The 15,562-nt window shown below is 41.5% G+C and overlaps 1 protein-coding gene across 1 annotated transcript in view; it reads left to right on the top strand.

Annotated features, from left to right (window-relative positions):
- PPP2R5A (protein phosphatase 2 regulatory subunit B'alpha) overlaps nt 1-9,636 on the top strand; it is an 82,960-nt gene extending 73,324 nt beyond the window's left edge. Inside the window, exons 9-13 of the mRNA XM_018567266.1 lie at nt 2,262-2,312; nt 2,429-2,548; nt 4,463-4,590; nt 6,730-6,831; nt 9,179-9,636. Coding sequence (XP_018422768.1) covers nt 2,262-2,312; nt 2,429-2,548; nt 4,463-4,590; nt 6,730-6,831; nt 9,179-9,305 — 528 coding nt within the window. The 3' untranslated portion in view covers nt 9,306-9,636. The remainder of the gene's footprint in view (nt 1-2,261; nt 2,313-2,428; nt 2,549-4,462; nt 4,591-6,729; nt 6,832-9,178) is intronic.
- The last annotated feature ends 5,926 nt before the right edge of the window (nt 9,637-15,562 follow it).

Raw genomic sequence — 15,562 nt, 5'->3', positions numbered from 1 at the left:
CTTAAAGTACATATGAATGTAACATAGAGACAGCTTGCCGATGTAGTAAATGAATCTTTTTCCTTTTGAGTGGGCGACAGTGGAGATGAGCGCTGCTCTCAGATTGGAAAGTAGGTGTGCTAAAAATAGCCAGGATGTTTATGTGGGAGTATAGCATGAAGCTGTATCCTCTGTTCTGTTAAATACCATAAACATGAAAGACACGAAGAGCTGACACCAAGAGACTAATGGAACGCAATGGCCTTTTTAGCTATAGGAATTGCTTCAGATCAATGACAATTAAACTGATGATATAGAGGAATAGTAATGTAATAATTGTATGGCTTGAGCCTTCAGGCATACAGTTACTTTGTGTGTGTGTATATATATATATATGTATATGTATATGTGTGTGTGTGTATATACACACAATTACATACATACACTCGCGCACACACACGCTAATGTTTGAGCCCCACAGTCCTATGACATCTTTTGGTATCTTCAGGTGAAGAACTATTACAATTACTGCGAGGCTGAAGTTTACATAAGCACCCATACTATTGATTAGCTGAATATCATTTTCAGGTATTGAGCATTTGTAGGCAGATGTCTAATTTGTACAATCTCTGTTTATCAACTAGTATTTTATTGTCCGTATTTTATTGAGCAGGCATCTGCTCTGCCCAAAATAGGCGAAGTGAAGGGCGTGTTGTCTAGCAGGCACCCGACAAGTTACCTGCTTTTACTGTAAACGTACATACCCCTTGCCCGCTACACGGCAGGCACCTTGATACCAACCTGTCACTTCATGGTATAAGGCACATTCGAGCACCCTACTTCCTCCGTTCAGAACTGGATGGTTGAGCAACTAGGAGCCAGATTTAGGTCACATGGGGCAATGTGCTTTTCAAGTATCAATATTCAGAAAGTATTTATTTGCTTAAAGTGACACTAAACTTGAGTTAAATCTTGAAAATACATTCAAGTATCTTAAGAATTAACAATACTGTATCTTATTTGTGTGTTTCACTTGGCTGTAGATCCTCAAATCATCTCTGAATTGGTGCTGACACTGTCCTTCCTTCTGGAGGGGAGCTACTTTTGTTCCCCATGGTCCCTGTGTGTGTTGTAAAGTAGCCACCGCTCCAGGCTCGCTCCTATGATGGACTACAATCTCAATACAAGTTAGTAAACTAAACATGAGATTGTAGTCCATCACAGGAGTGAGCTTGGAACGGTGTCTACTTTACAACACACACATGGACCATGGGCAACAAAAGTAGCCCCCCTCCAGAAGGAAGGACAGTGTCAGCACCAATTCAGAGATGATTTGAGCATCTACAGCCGAGTGATACACAAATAAGATAACATTTTTGTTAATAGTTAAGGTACTTGAATGTTTTTTTAAGATTTAACTCCTAAGTTTCGTGTCCCTTTTAATAATGCCATGGTGCTCTGGTGGTAGGAGAGCAGAACAAAGGTAACCGCAGGAACTTTATGCAATGCAATAGACCTTTAAAGTATCTGGTTGGTCTCAGTGAAAAATGTCTATAATAATGTGTCATTACTGGCTAAAGGAGACTCTACCAATATGTAGCTACAACTAGCTGTTGTAGAACAAGTTTCTTAGTGGTGGAGCAAGATGAAATGACAACAGCTGGAATGCCAAAAGTTGCACACAAAAAATGGTAAATGGTTATCTGTGTTTGTCCTGTGGAATGTTCAGATAGCGCTCAACATTCCAGCTTGGTGTCTTTACTACCCCCATGGCAATGTTAATATGTGAGCATTCTTTTTCTTTGAAGGGAGTGGTTACTTCCAAGTATAAGGAGATCATGTATTTCTCTTCAGATTTTTAAAAGTAATAGTCCTGCAATAAGCTCACAAACCACAGGATATTTGTTACCTTTATTAGTTATAAAAAGGTTCTTCAGTGTCCCTTTCTGATTTAGTTTCACCTTATTACTAGCGCTTGATGTTTACTAACTCCATGTCTAAGCGCCACCAGCTACCATTCTTCTGTTAAGTCAGACTGCTTTAGTGACCTGCAGGAGTCTTCTCAGTAGAATTGCAGATGGCTAAAACATAGTGTCTGGAGACAGTTTGTATATTGCATTCATAAGCACTAAATAACAGGAAAGGTAATCTCACATACAGAATTCATCTGCATAAAACTGTAAGACATCCCCGAGTTTTAAGTTGAATTGGTTTTCAAGACCGATTTTTTTTTCAGTATTCTTCTATTGTTCATTTTAATTTTGCGTTTGCTTTATTTGCAGGTTATTAGAGGATTGCTAAAGTTTTGGCCTAAAACATGTAGCCAAAAAGAGGTAATAATTGTTTTCTTTTTAATATCACAAGGTTGTGTATAACTTCTAAAAAGAATCTTCAAACATTTCACGTATTGTAGTCATGAACATGTATTGAATTTTTTCTTTTGTCACAGGTGATGTTTTTAGGTGAAATCGAAGAGGTTTTGGATGTAATAGAGCCAACCCAGTTTAAAAAGATTCAGGAACATTTGTTTAAGCAAATATCAAAGTGTGTGTCCAGTTCTCACTTTCAGGTAAGTGGAGTATAACAAACTGGGACAAAGACACTGCTGTGGGATCTAGAAAGATCTAGCAGTCATGGAAAACATGCTTTAAAGTGCTCTGTCTCTGCTGGCATAGTGGTTTTATTCATACATAATTTTATTTATTTAATTTTATTCATTCATAAGCGCCGTGCAAACTGATGCGCTATATAAATCCTGTTTAATAATAATACAGAACTTCTGTTTTGTAGCTGTTTAAAGAAGTGATCTATCTTAATAAAATCTAAAAATGAATGTTCTGCTCTGCAATCCTGTATCTTTCTGTCCTATAAAAATTAATTCTGACGTATTGGGGGACACAGGCCTGCAATAGTATTTTACTTGCATGTATACTGCCACCTACAGGAGGTTTTGACACTGCAAGTGAAATTAGGGACCAGCCCCCTCTAGTGGCTATATTCCTGTATGTGTTAGAAAGCTGAGTTTAGCTTTATATCTGTTTGTTTTCTTGGGTTGCAGGAGCTAGCTTCCTGTTGTTTTTAAATACCCTTTGCCCACATTTTGGGTTGCTTTTGGACCTCCAACATATAGTATTGAAATGTAATCATCGTCTTCTATCAAGGAGTTTTAAAGCAAAACGTGAACTGCCCAGTGTCTCACTCACTGCTCTTGGGTCCTCCAATAGAATATAGACCCAAAACACACAGCTCAAAGCACCCACAAATGGCTAAGAACAAAACATTAGACTGTTCTGAAGTGGCCCACTTTGTGCCATAATCTAAATCCTATTGGAAACATCTATGAAGGAGCTGATACATGGAGTTTGGAGAGGGCTCTCGTTAGCCCTCATTCACACTAGAAAAGGCCGGCACGTACAGCTCTGTGCTGCGTGCACGGCCGTATCGGGCAGCTCCCGGGAAGGACAGGTGCTGCAGGTGATTAGTATGCAGCCCCTGTCCTTCTCTATGGCGCTACGCGTCCGTACGCCGCCCTACGCTCACCCCAAGTGCAGGTCCGTACCGGTGCGTGTTTCCTGGCACGGACGCAGACGGGATCCATCCTGTCAGCGTACGAGTACAGACACCCGCACGGACGTGCAGGGCAGGTGAGCGTAGGGCGGCGTACGGCCGCATACTCCCATAAAGGACGGGGGCTGCATACTAATCACATGCAGCACCTGTCCTTCCTGGGAGCTGCCCGATACGGCCGTGCATGCAGCACGGAGCTGTACGTGCCGGCCGTTTCTAGTGTGAATGAGGGCTTAAACCTGAGAACGTTGATCAAGAAGAATGGGCAAAACTACCTGTTGGCAGGTGAAGTCTCATTGAGGGCTACAGGAAGTCATTTGCAGTCATTGCTTGCACCTGTGGCTACTTATCAAAGAAAACAATCTGTAGACTATGCAAACGTTTTTGTTTTGATACACCTGGTATGTAATCAGCTAATTTAGGTTTGGTTTAAATAAAACTCCATTACATTCACTTACAGAGATTCAGGAATAAATGGTGTTTTAGGAAATGCATGAATAAAATGGTCAGTTACAGCCATTACAGCGAAAGCATTGTAGCAATGTAGTGGCATGGCACAGATGACCATTTTAAACGGGACATGTTATTTACTTATACAGTGCAAAATTTGTCTTTGTACTTGACTGACCAAAGTTTGGGAAACATTGATTATTATGCCCATCACTTTCTACAGCATTTCTGTGCCCATGTTAAGTCGCTTTGCTGTGGTTATGCATAGCCCCTTGCACTCATTTTACTGTGACTTGTCAGTGGGAGTTTCCACTCGGAAATCACCCACGGTGTCTTGTTGAGACTGTACAATGCAATCGTTGTGTAGACCTATGATTAGAAAATTGTCTTCCAATTAAACAGTGATGTGAAATGTTCTGTGTGGGTCACTCCATACGTCTGAGTGTTGTAATTCTCTGCTGTGCAGGTTGCAGAGAGGGCCCTGTACTTCTGGAACAATGAGTATATTCTTAGTCTGATCGAAGAGAATATTGAAAAAGTTCTACCAATCATGTTCGGTAGTTTGTACAAAATCTCCAAAGAACACTGGAACCCGTAAGTGTATTGCAACGTTCTTCAGCAGAATTTCTTTTTCCTAAAGTGAAATTTCAAGTTACTTTTACACACACCTAACGGTTAAGGTTTAAAAAAAAAATAGAGCAGCCATTCCACCTGTGGGCATGCACACACAGTGCTGGATGTGGGGGAGTTGGTACTATTTTGGGATGTATGTAAAGCCATTTTTTTCACTAAGTTTTGGATAGTGTACGTAAGGGTTCAAACCCCGTTTTTTACTCTGTTGTCTGTCGTGTTGGCGATTATTTCCCTTTCTGTCCTGGGGATGCAACAGAATGTGAGATTAAATCTCTCCAAAGTTAGGGTAATTTCCCTCTTATACAGTTGTCACCTGAACAGGTGCCTCCATTGGAAGATTTCCACTTAATTCTTGTTCCAGCAACAACTGTAACATTGTGGACAATATTTCAGAACCACTTGGTCCCTTCGTCAGGCAAACCTGAGGAAGGGACCACGTGTGTCCGAAACGTGGCTATGTTGTGACGCCACAGAAGTCAATAAATATCGACTGAACTTGAGCTGACGTGCGAGTGACTTCTTCATATTTACACTGATTTGCGGAAGCATGCGTGGTTGCTTGGCACCCACCTGATACTCGAGGGTACTATCCGGTCAGGGATTTTGATTTTGGATTTCCCATCACATTCTATCACAGTGACAATGGTCATTGGAACAACGAGAGAGGGTGACTCTTCCCAGCAATAAAAACAGGCAGAGGTTTAAACCTCTCACCTCTCTATCCAGAATAAAAAAAAAACACTTCTAATTGGACCTAACAAATAAGCATGGTTTGCCTATTTAAGAAGGCTATACACACACCGAATTTCGGCTGGTTCTTCATGAACCAGCTGAAATTGCCTGTGTGGCTGCCGCTGTCAGCACCCTTCTGCCCGGCATACAATAGAAATGGCTGAGGATTCCTCAATCAATGCTCCTAAGAGTTTATGGTGGAATCTGTTCTATTTTGTGCTTTGAACAAAAAATAAAACCTTGTGTCCCTGGCTCTAGTGTGGCGCCGAACTTAAACCACTGCAAAAACACCTGGGATTTTTTTTATTTTATTTAAATGAATCTGTGCCCAGATCACCCTCACTGTATATTCTGACCAAGCAGTTTAAAACAAGTTCCCGTTCACCTCTGTATCGCCAAGCATTGTGGATAAATCTAATTTTTATAGTTCACAACACAGGCAGTGAAATCTCTGCTGCTTTCTATGGAGGGCAGAATCTTGGCAGCCTACCAGCCCTCTAATGTAAACACACAGCAGGTTTTTCTTAGCTGTTAGTACTGACTGAGGGCCCTGCCACACCATCAAGAGTGCCTTCGGCCTCTGGAACGCAACCCGGCCGGCTCCGTTTTTTTGAGGGTGGGAGGGGGCGTGGCGGTGCATTGAACTCAATGTATTCCGGTACATTGTGATCTGCAAAAAATGTTGAAAACCCCTATTTTTTTGCAGATCACACTGTACCTGAACGCAGGCACTAATGTGCCACGCGTTCGGGTGCCTGCGAACGCACCGAGGGGGGCATGCCTGCGGTGCCATTGAGTTAAATAAGCCACCACACCCCCTCCCGCCCCCCAAAAAACTGAGCCGGCCGAGTTGCGTTCCAGAGGCCAAATGCACTCCTGGTGGTGTGACAGGGCACTAAAACCATATTAGATAAATGAACTTTGCAAATTTAGTGCATATCATTTGTTTATTTTGACAAATAGAAGGACATTGACATGGCATAAAGAAGCCTTTCACTGGGAGAATGATTTTGGACAGACCTTCACCTGTTATATGTACCTAAGGAGGTGTCCTACTAAAAGCCCTTTATACTTTATCTTGAAAAGCAATAAGTGTGATTCCAAACAAACTGGATTTGTATTTTCAGCTAGGAAAAGCATAAGAGAAAAATCTGGTCCCCTGCTTTGGCAGAAAGGGCTGTGAGGTATGACAAGCTGGGTTAAATCACAGGACTGGATGGACAGAAATAGTTTGACAGAATAAACCGCTCCTTTTATATGTTCAGTTCTATTTAGAGATGTGACACTCAGTTAAATCAAGGCCACATTTTCTGACTAGTTGTTTACCTGCATTGAAATTGCAATAAGATTATTTTTTTTTATTCTTAGGACTATTGTAGCCCTCGTGTATAATGTGCTGAAAACATTAATGGAAATGAATGGGAAACTCTTCGATGAACTTACAGGGTCCTACAAAGCAGAACGGCAAAAGTATGTTTAATGTTACCATTTCAAATCCTAATTTTTATTTTATTTTTTTATTTACACAAGATCAGCTTAGGATTCTGAACTGATTGTATGCTACACTGTTTTAAAGGGTAATTCAATTGCTGTTCATTGCTAAGAAACCTAATGTCACTGCTGTCGTCCTCACCAGTTTTCTAAATATGATTTGTAGTCTTATGCTGGGCACTCCCACACAGAACAGTTACTCTTTTAAGTGCAAGTACAGATCTGAATACTGACAGCCATTCTGCTCAGTCCATCCACCGTACGTACTCAGAATTTTAAGCAGCCACAATGACCAAGACTGTATACACCACACCAGTCCAGTATAGTCTGGTCGCTGAGAAGGCAAAGTTTGCACCTGCAGTCTATTATTATGGAGGGCATTTATGCATCACATAATTACTTCAACATGGCTTGTATTATTACAGCCCATTCATAAAATTCAGGCCATGATGTGGAGCCTGCAGGGTAAAGCTGAAGAGAGAACTCCATCATTGGAGGAGATACTGGTCATGTGACCAGTCTCTTCTCCTTTTTTGTTTTTCTTCTTCTTTTCAGTTACACTCCACTTGCTGCAGAAGTATGGTTGCAGTAATGGCCCAGTCACACCATCAAGAGTGCGTTCCAGTACGTTCGGCCTCTGGAACGCGACCGGGCCAGCTCACTTTGTTTTGGGGGTGGGAGGGGGATTGGCGGTGCATTGAACTCAATGGCACCGCAGCCACACCCTCCGCTTGCGGTGCAATCGCCGACACCTGAACGCGTGGCACATTAGTGCCTACGTTCCAGTCCAGTGCAATCTGCAAAAAGCGTGGCTGCGGTGCCATTGAGTTTAATGCACCCCCAGACCCCTCCTGCCCCAAAACAAAGTGAGCCGGCCGGGTTGCGTACCCGTGCATTGTAGAGGCGGAACGCACTCTTGAAGGTGTGACACGGCCCTTAGGCCAGATCGGTGCTTTATATAAGAAGCCCGATGCAAGCAGTGGTTTTCTTTTTGGAGAACATTATCCAAATATCAGAATGCTTTGATAGGTGGATATGAGTCTGGAGGAGTGGCTCTTCCTAGGCAGGCTGCATTGCATGCCCACATGTCGTGCTGAGCCTCCATTATTTCAACAACTGAAATCCAATAAATGAAAGAGGCAGGCTGGGGAGGAAATCGGTATATGATGCTGGATGTCCTCCAGCCAGTAAATGAGGTGGGTTGTGTCTGACTTGCTGCAGCTTCTACTGCACATTATGAGAAGCTCAGTGTTCAGTAAAATCAGAGTAAAGTATTTCAGTACTGGAGACAGGTCTGTACTATGGTGCAAGGCTGAAGGGAAGGATGGAGTTCAGTTTTATTGAACAATGTTCTTTGTTTGTTGTTGGTGAACTGTTTTCACTGTCAGGAAAGCCACTTAAAATGTCATGCAGGAGATCAGAACTGAGGAGCAACAAAAGATGAAATAAAGGAAACTGTTTCTCACTTAAGCCGGTTCACACCTGCGTGTATTTCCACGTGTTTTCAGCAATTTATTTGAGCGGCTTTTGGGCATTTATGCGTCTGACTTGAGGTACGTGCGGTGCATTCTAAGACATTGGTGTAAATGGGCAAACGTGCATGAAGACACGTACAAATGCGCATTACCAGGTGTTCCCTATTGGGTGACAAAACGCGCTATAAACTGCCACAAGAAGCTCATGTACTTTCTCGCGTGTCAGGCATTTTATAGCTTGCGACAAAATGCTCAGATGTGCATGGCCATGGGAATGAATGGGGTTTCTTGATTTGCGTGTTTTTGTCACGCAAAACGCCTAGGTGTGAACATTCTGGCGACAGGTAAGTCGCCCGGATCGCTTCTGTTGTAAAGCCGACAGTCGGCTCTACAGATTTAAACATAGTCCCGGCGGCAAAAGTCACCGGGAGTCTGTTTAAACAGCCCCGATGCTGGCGACGTACACTGTACGTCGTCAGTCACGAAGGGGTTAAGGTTTATCTCTGCCTTTAAGGAGTCTAAAGCTGTTAACAAGCCTCTAGTTTTGTATGTGTGCCTTTCGTTATTTGACATATGTCTGAGTATCTGTTCTCAACACTATGCTGAGGCAGGATAGAATTCGACCTTTTTGGACATAGAATACAAGTAGGTAACAGAACCAATGACTGTCCATGAGAGGTAAGGCTGCACTGCTGTATATTTTAAACGTGATGTTTCAGATTATTAAAAACGCCCATCTGTGACTTGTTCTTTATGGTATATGAGGCCCCTATTGTGGCCCCTATTGTATGAAAAGAAAACCAACTGTGCTGATATTAATGATGATTCATACACTTGTGTCCATTCATTAGAGAGAAGAAGAAGGAGCTGGAGCGTGAGGAGCTGTGGAGAAAGCTCGATGACCTACAGATGAATAAGGCCTTGGCTGATCAGCAGAAGATTGCTTTAAGTGTACAGAACAATACAAGTGCCAAATAACACACATTACAACAACCTCTGCTACATAGGCAAAACTTTTGTACATTTTTCTGTTTTTTTTTGTTTTTTCTTCCTGAAAAATGTAAAATAAATAAAACTGACGTTCTCCTTATAAAACAAGAAAACTGTATTTGCGGGGAAAAGCATCCCTCTCTGATAAATTTCTGAGCTGTGCGAGGGGCCATTCATACATTGCAGTGCAACCTATTGCTGACCTCCCTAGCAGCCAGTTATTAAGTGCACCTGTCATATGCAGCACGTGAGGCAGCCATAGGGCAATATCCTTTTGGCAGCCGAAAAGGAGGCTACACTTTTGAAATATCAAATATTTTGGTGAGGGCCGTGAAATGTTCTAATATAGTTTAATTGCCGTGTATATCTTATTTTCAGAGCCACCTCTCTCTACTCTCTCTCTACTCTCTCTCAACCGAGAGTTTGGCCTATTGTGTTCTCTGTTCTTTCATTCTCCATCATAGCAAAGCCACATCCTCCCTACTACTAACCTTCTGATTGACCTTATCGCTCCATACCTTACCTCATTTATAAAAATAACAATCACACCGCACTTCTTAGATATATGAAAGTACTATCGGACACAATGTTGCCTATTGTTATCAGACTCTTTTCACATATAGCTTCTGGGTATTGGTGATAGTGAAAAAATCCTTCTATATAATGAGCCACATTCCTTGGGAAAAAAACACTCTGAGCTTAAAGGGTTTCTAAACCCTCTGTTTTTTTTGCCTATATCTACTGCTAGCAAGCAGTAGATATAGGCAAAATGTTTTTTAAAAAACCGCTTTAACAGCGGTTTAAACTTAGCCTGTTTTCGCCGCACGCTCCCGCCCGAGAATCCGAAACTGCTCTGGCAGCCGCAAAGCATCTTGGGGCATGCGCAGTTCGGATTTTCAGCCGGCAGACCAGCAGAGACGCAAGGTAGGTCTATGGACGCATGCACCCGCATTCAGACACAGCGGGATCAGAAGTGCCAGCAAGCAGAGAGGAGTCAGCGCTGGATCAGAGAGCCGCCGCACCAGCAAAGAAGAAGATCGAATTTAAGTTAAGTGCTGACATTAACTGGGGGGGGGGGTCATGTGACTATATATTGACTTTAATGTCACTTTAAACCAAATTGCCCAACAATCATTAAAGAATATATAAAGTATGGGTGTCAAACATGGAGATTGCAAAGTGTCTGTGTGGTGTTAGAGATTAACAGGCATGGTTTGCAGTGCAAATGTCCACAATAGCGCAGCTGAAATGTATATGTGACCGCAGAGACCATTTCATATCCACAGATAACATCTTTGTGTATGACTACTTGAGCAACACCTGCGCTGGATGGATCAGTTATACTATTCCACTCTCTTCTTCGGGTAATTATCACTTTATGCACTGCTTTGGCTCAGGGGAAGGCGAATCTTGTGCAGTCAGAATGTCCAAGTCGTGTCAGCTCTTTCTTTGGAGAGAGGTTGCTTTGAAAAGCCATTTATGGCAAATGAAGCCTATTATGAAAGTTCTTACTCCCACCAAAGTAAAAAGTGAGATATTTCACATGCAACAAGTCTGTTTTACTTAGTTCAGTCTACCTGTCATGCCACAGTGGCATCGCACGTCCCCAGAATTGGATAGGCTGGCTTTTCTATTTTCAAGGCTTCACAATACTGTCTCCTCTGTATTTCTGTGACAGGCACGCTTTAAAATGACACTAAACTCAGGCATTAAACCTTAAAAATACATTGACATACCTCAACTTTTAACAAAAAGTTGTGTTGTAAAGTAGTCACCGCTCCAAGCTCGCTCCTGTTATTGACGGCAATCTCAATACAAATTAGTAAAGTAAATGTGAGATTGTAGTCCATCACAGGAGCGAGCTTAGAGCGGGGACTACTTAACAACACACACAGGGACCATGGGGAACAAAAGTAGCCACCCTCCGGAAGGAAGGACAGTGTCGGCACCAATTCAGAGATGATTTGAGGATCTACAGCCGAGTGACAAACAAATAAGATTCATTTTTGTTAATAGTTAAGGTGCTTGAATGCAATTTTAAAATGTAACTCCTGAGTTTAGTGTCACTTTAATAATCACCATGCAGAAGCATTACTGTGGTGTTTTATGCCCTGCTGACAATACTTGTCAGGGTAGGGGACACAATATAATTTTTTAACCTGTAATATAAGTGAGATAATTCTGGGAGTGGTAAGGATTATGACTTGAATAATATTATTATTATTTTTTTATTGTGTTGCACATAGTTGTATTAGTCTGCTATGTACATTTTGTATTTGGCATTTTGCATTGCATTGATCTGTTTGATATCTTTCCATTTTGGCTTGGTTGGCCATTTTGTCAGCGTGCAGGCTGTCTGTTCCTAGGCAGTGTCTTAGCTTGGATGATGGTCTGTAATAAGAATGTTACCTCCGCTTTGTATGGAACAGATGCACTCTGAGGATGGTATGGCTCTGTGCACTGCTGTTGCTGTTTTATCATATATGTGGGGGGGGTTTTCTGCTCACAAAAAAAGACGACTTTTAAAGTGACCCTGTCACAAAATGAAAAAATTAGCAAAGAATGTTACTATGTAAGGAAGAGAGAAAATACTCACCTGTGCTACTGATCTTCTCTACTTTCAAGATCCTGGAGAATCCTTATCATCAGACACACTTTTGAAGCTTCCTATTCTTGATCTAGCACCAAGCACTGCTGTTCCTTCTTCTGGCATCCGTCACTGCAGGACACAGTACTGAGCCGTGGTGCTTGGTGAAGGACCAGGAATCTGAAAGTCCTGGAAATATGTTGAATAAGGAGGATTCTCTGGGCATCACATCTGTTGAAGAGAACAAAGATTGGCAGCAGGGTAGGGAAGTATAAATTAATTTTCTTCCGAATTGGGCAACATTCTTTGCTCCATTTTAATTTTGCAATAGGATCACTGTAATGCCAATTCCTAGCACGTAGTCTTAAGCTGCCCAGATACGACAATAATGTTGCCTGATCCAGTTTTTTTTTTTTTTAGCCCTGTCAAGCAACATTCTCATATCTTTTGGCACCAGCAGATATCATCAGCCGACTCATTTAAATGAGAAAGATCAACAGGACAGAAAAAAATAGTTTTCCTGATCTGGCAGCGGAGTTGTCTGACTGCACTGTCTCCTCCGCAATCTCATAAGTTTATGCAGATGACCTGAACTCGTATGTTTCTGCCCAAAACTAAAATTGGTTTTGGTTGACAGTTTAAATTGTCTTTACTGCCACCTGTAAAATGCCAGAGAGGGAAGCTATTGGATCGAATTATTGAACTGACTTGGAAGATATGTACATGGAAAGGCCCTGCCTTTGCATTGTCATTGTAGTGTGACCTATGCAATTCATTCCAGTGAATATTGGCAGTGTGTAGTGACTTGCAGGGAAGTATTCGTAAGGTTGGTGCCAATGTTCAAGTATCTGTTGTTGAGGTATGCATCACTGGCACAGTGTTCTGTCCATTGTTGTAATGAAGACAGCCAGTCTAGCTCCAGAATCTTCTCACTGCTTTAAAGTGACACTCATTAGCGAAATCGTTAGTGAGCTTGGAGCGGTGACTACTTTACAACACACACAGGGACCATGGCAAACAAAAGTAGCCCCCCTCCAGAAGGAAGGACAGTGTCGGCATGAATTCAGAGATGATTCTTATTATCTACAGCCGAGTGATACACAAATGAGATACATTATTGTTAATAGTTATGGTCCTTGAATGCGTTTTTAAGATGCATCTCCTTAGTTTAGTATCACTTTAATGGGACTTGTGTGGCGTATCACTTTGTAGCAGCATTTGTCAGACCAAGTGTTCCCTCAAACAACAAATCTGTTCGGGGAAAAAAAACAAAAACCTTTTTTGGTTCACAAAATCAACTTTCAACAATGTAATTACATTTACCATGCAGCACCTGAAAGTTTTAATCATGTTTGCAGTAGGACTGCCTGATCTATAAGCTGATGAATTGGTGTGGAAGGGTCTATGGAGGGAGAAAGTTTAGGAGAGTCCAAAGAACATAGTCTTCAGAGTTGCATAAATTGTCCTCGTACCCCATTTGTTAAGTTCTGCAGCCACATATCACAGCAGGCATGGGTGGATCACAGAGTAGAGGCAAACATTTGGCATTCTGAATCGATGTTCATGAAACTCCTCACAAGGAACAATACTTTTTTTTGCTGCAGAAACATTTCCATTTGCTTATGAAATTAGCTGTTGGATGTCATATGTATGTCCTATCTCTATATTAATACATTTGAGATTCTTTCCCAGTAGAGGGTGTTTATACTTGTATCATTTGATGGGTGATCAACACAAACTGTATATATCCATGATCATTGACTGCTTATACTTGAGCAACTATTTCAATTAAAATTTTAGTTTGTTTATTATTACCACATGATCAGTCTCAAAGAATTGTTAAAAGATGAGGAGTACCATCGTCATCTCTGCAGTGAAAGTCTTGCAAATTATCCCAGCAAGAATGAAAGTTCCATTGCAGGGGATGCCAGATTCCAACCTTTGTAGACATCTGGGAAAATCGGAGAGCAGATACCACAAGAAAAATGCGTCTTTTCTGGGGGAGTTTAGTACATGTCCAGGCTGCCATATTGTAAGGAGGAGACATTTCATTTTTTTTCTGATCAATTTAGGGCCAGTGTACACAGAAGTTTGTGGTTTTTTTTTTGTTTTTTTTTAAAGACCTCGGACCCAATTTTTTGAATTTTGACTTTGAGGTAATGCCACATTGCACACTAAAACTTGATGTCTATATTGAACCACCTTTAGAAGATCCATAGTGTCTTCAAATAAAACTGAAAGGTAAATTTTAAAGCCAAAAGTAAATAAATGAACGGAGAGTGCTGCAGGCAAGTAATAACTTGTAAAGATCTTACGGTTCGTTTCACTGACAGAGCTTCCTTTGGAAGAAATAAGCTGCAGAGAAGGATCTGTTATCTGTGTGTAAGCAGTGGTTCCTCTGCAGCGATCCGACATGCTTCCTACTGAGAGAGCCCAATAGCTCCACAATCAGCAAAGCGTCGCTTCTTGTTAATCGATGCAATTACACAGAGTTAGCAGCAAACCTTTTCCACAGCTGACTTTTGGGGGGATGGGCTGATTCTCTTATAAAAAGAGCTCCAGTACCATTGACACAAACACATCTTTACAAGTTATTGGTTACACCCTGAGTCATTCTTTTACTAAAGATGTGCTTTAATAACATTCAATTATCAAATTTTGTGTGCACTAGTTCTGCCATATGCTTAGCAAGTAGGGTTTTCATTTAATGTCTTCAAGCCCCAACAGATTGTGCTTCAGCTCAAGCCTACGTCATGCATTGGAATGGGACCTACAGTGCAATTATGAGATCTTGTGCTGAAATTTGATGTAATGCAAAACATCCCCAAATGCTGTAATTTCTTATCCTGTTTCTCACAAATGCGTATAGTAATATTTAAAGTCTGTGAAAGCAAAACTTATTTTTTTGTTTTGGATAAAATATGAAAGGGTTATACTCCTGTTAAGTTTTTATTGCTGTTTATGTTCCTACTGAGGGATTCACCCCTCTTTGTTCTGGGGTCCATTGTCACTGAGACACAACGTGAGGGAAAACCGTCTCCACCAGAGTTGTCACCAGAGCAAAAGGTCAGGGTAAATCGTCCAGTTGGGAACATATGTCCCAATGACAAATGTCTAAAGATGTCTACCTTCTCTTTTTGGGAGATTACCTCTCACTTCCTGCTGTGTTTCAGGGAATCTCACCTGGGTCACAGAGGCAGTAAAAAAAATCTGATAGAAGTTGAATCTGCCTACAAGTGTCCTCTCCAATCCAATCTGTTCATTTCTGTCGATCGCGTATGTCATCACTCTGGTAGATAGAGCCATATTTCAATATAAGCCATTGTTCCTTGAGTGCACAGCAGGGTTTTTTTTCCCTTCACTTGTTTATATTTCGAGATTTTTTCCACTAGTTTTCTTCTTTTCCTTGCCTAATGGACTGACTTGTGCACCAGCTGACTCTTGTGTAGCGGGTATGGGTTGGATATAGAGATACGTATTTATCATAACCGTTTAAGAAGGCCTGCCGTATAAAAAAAAAGAAAAGCTTTAGTTCTTGCCAGCCCGGATCACTTGGCATCGGCTAAAATGAAGCACGGTGACCATGAGAGATTACAGGTAGCTTTGAAAAAACAACAACTTTCCTGTCATTTCTAATAGTATAACTGTAAACCAATAA

The sequence above is a fragment of the Nanorana parkeri genome, unplaced genomic scaffold (genome assembly GCF_000935625.1).
Source record: "Nanorana parkeri isolate BGI_ZX_2015 unplaced genomic scaffold, ASM93562v1 scaffold1, whole genome shotgun sequence".
Classification (NCBI taxonomy): domain Eukaryota; kingdom Metazoa; phylum Chordata; class Amphibia; order Anura; family Dicroglossidae; genus Nanorana; species Nanorana parkeri.
Note: the sequence above shows the minus strand (reverse complement) of the source record. Positions and strands in the feature narration are given on the sequence as shown.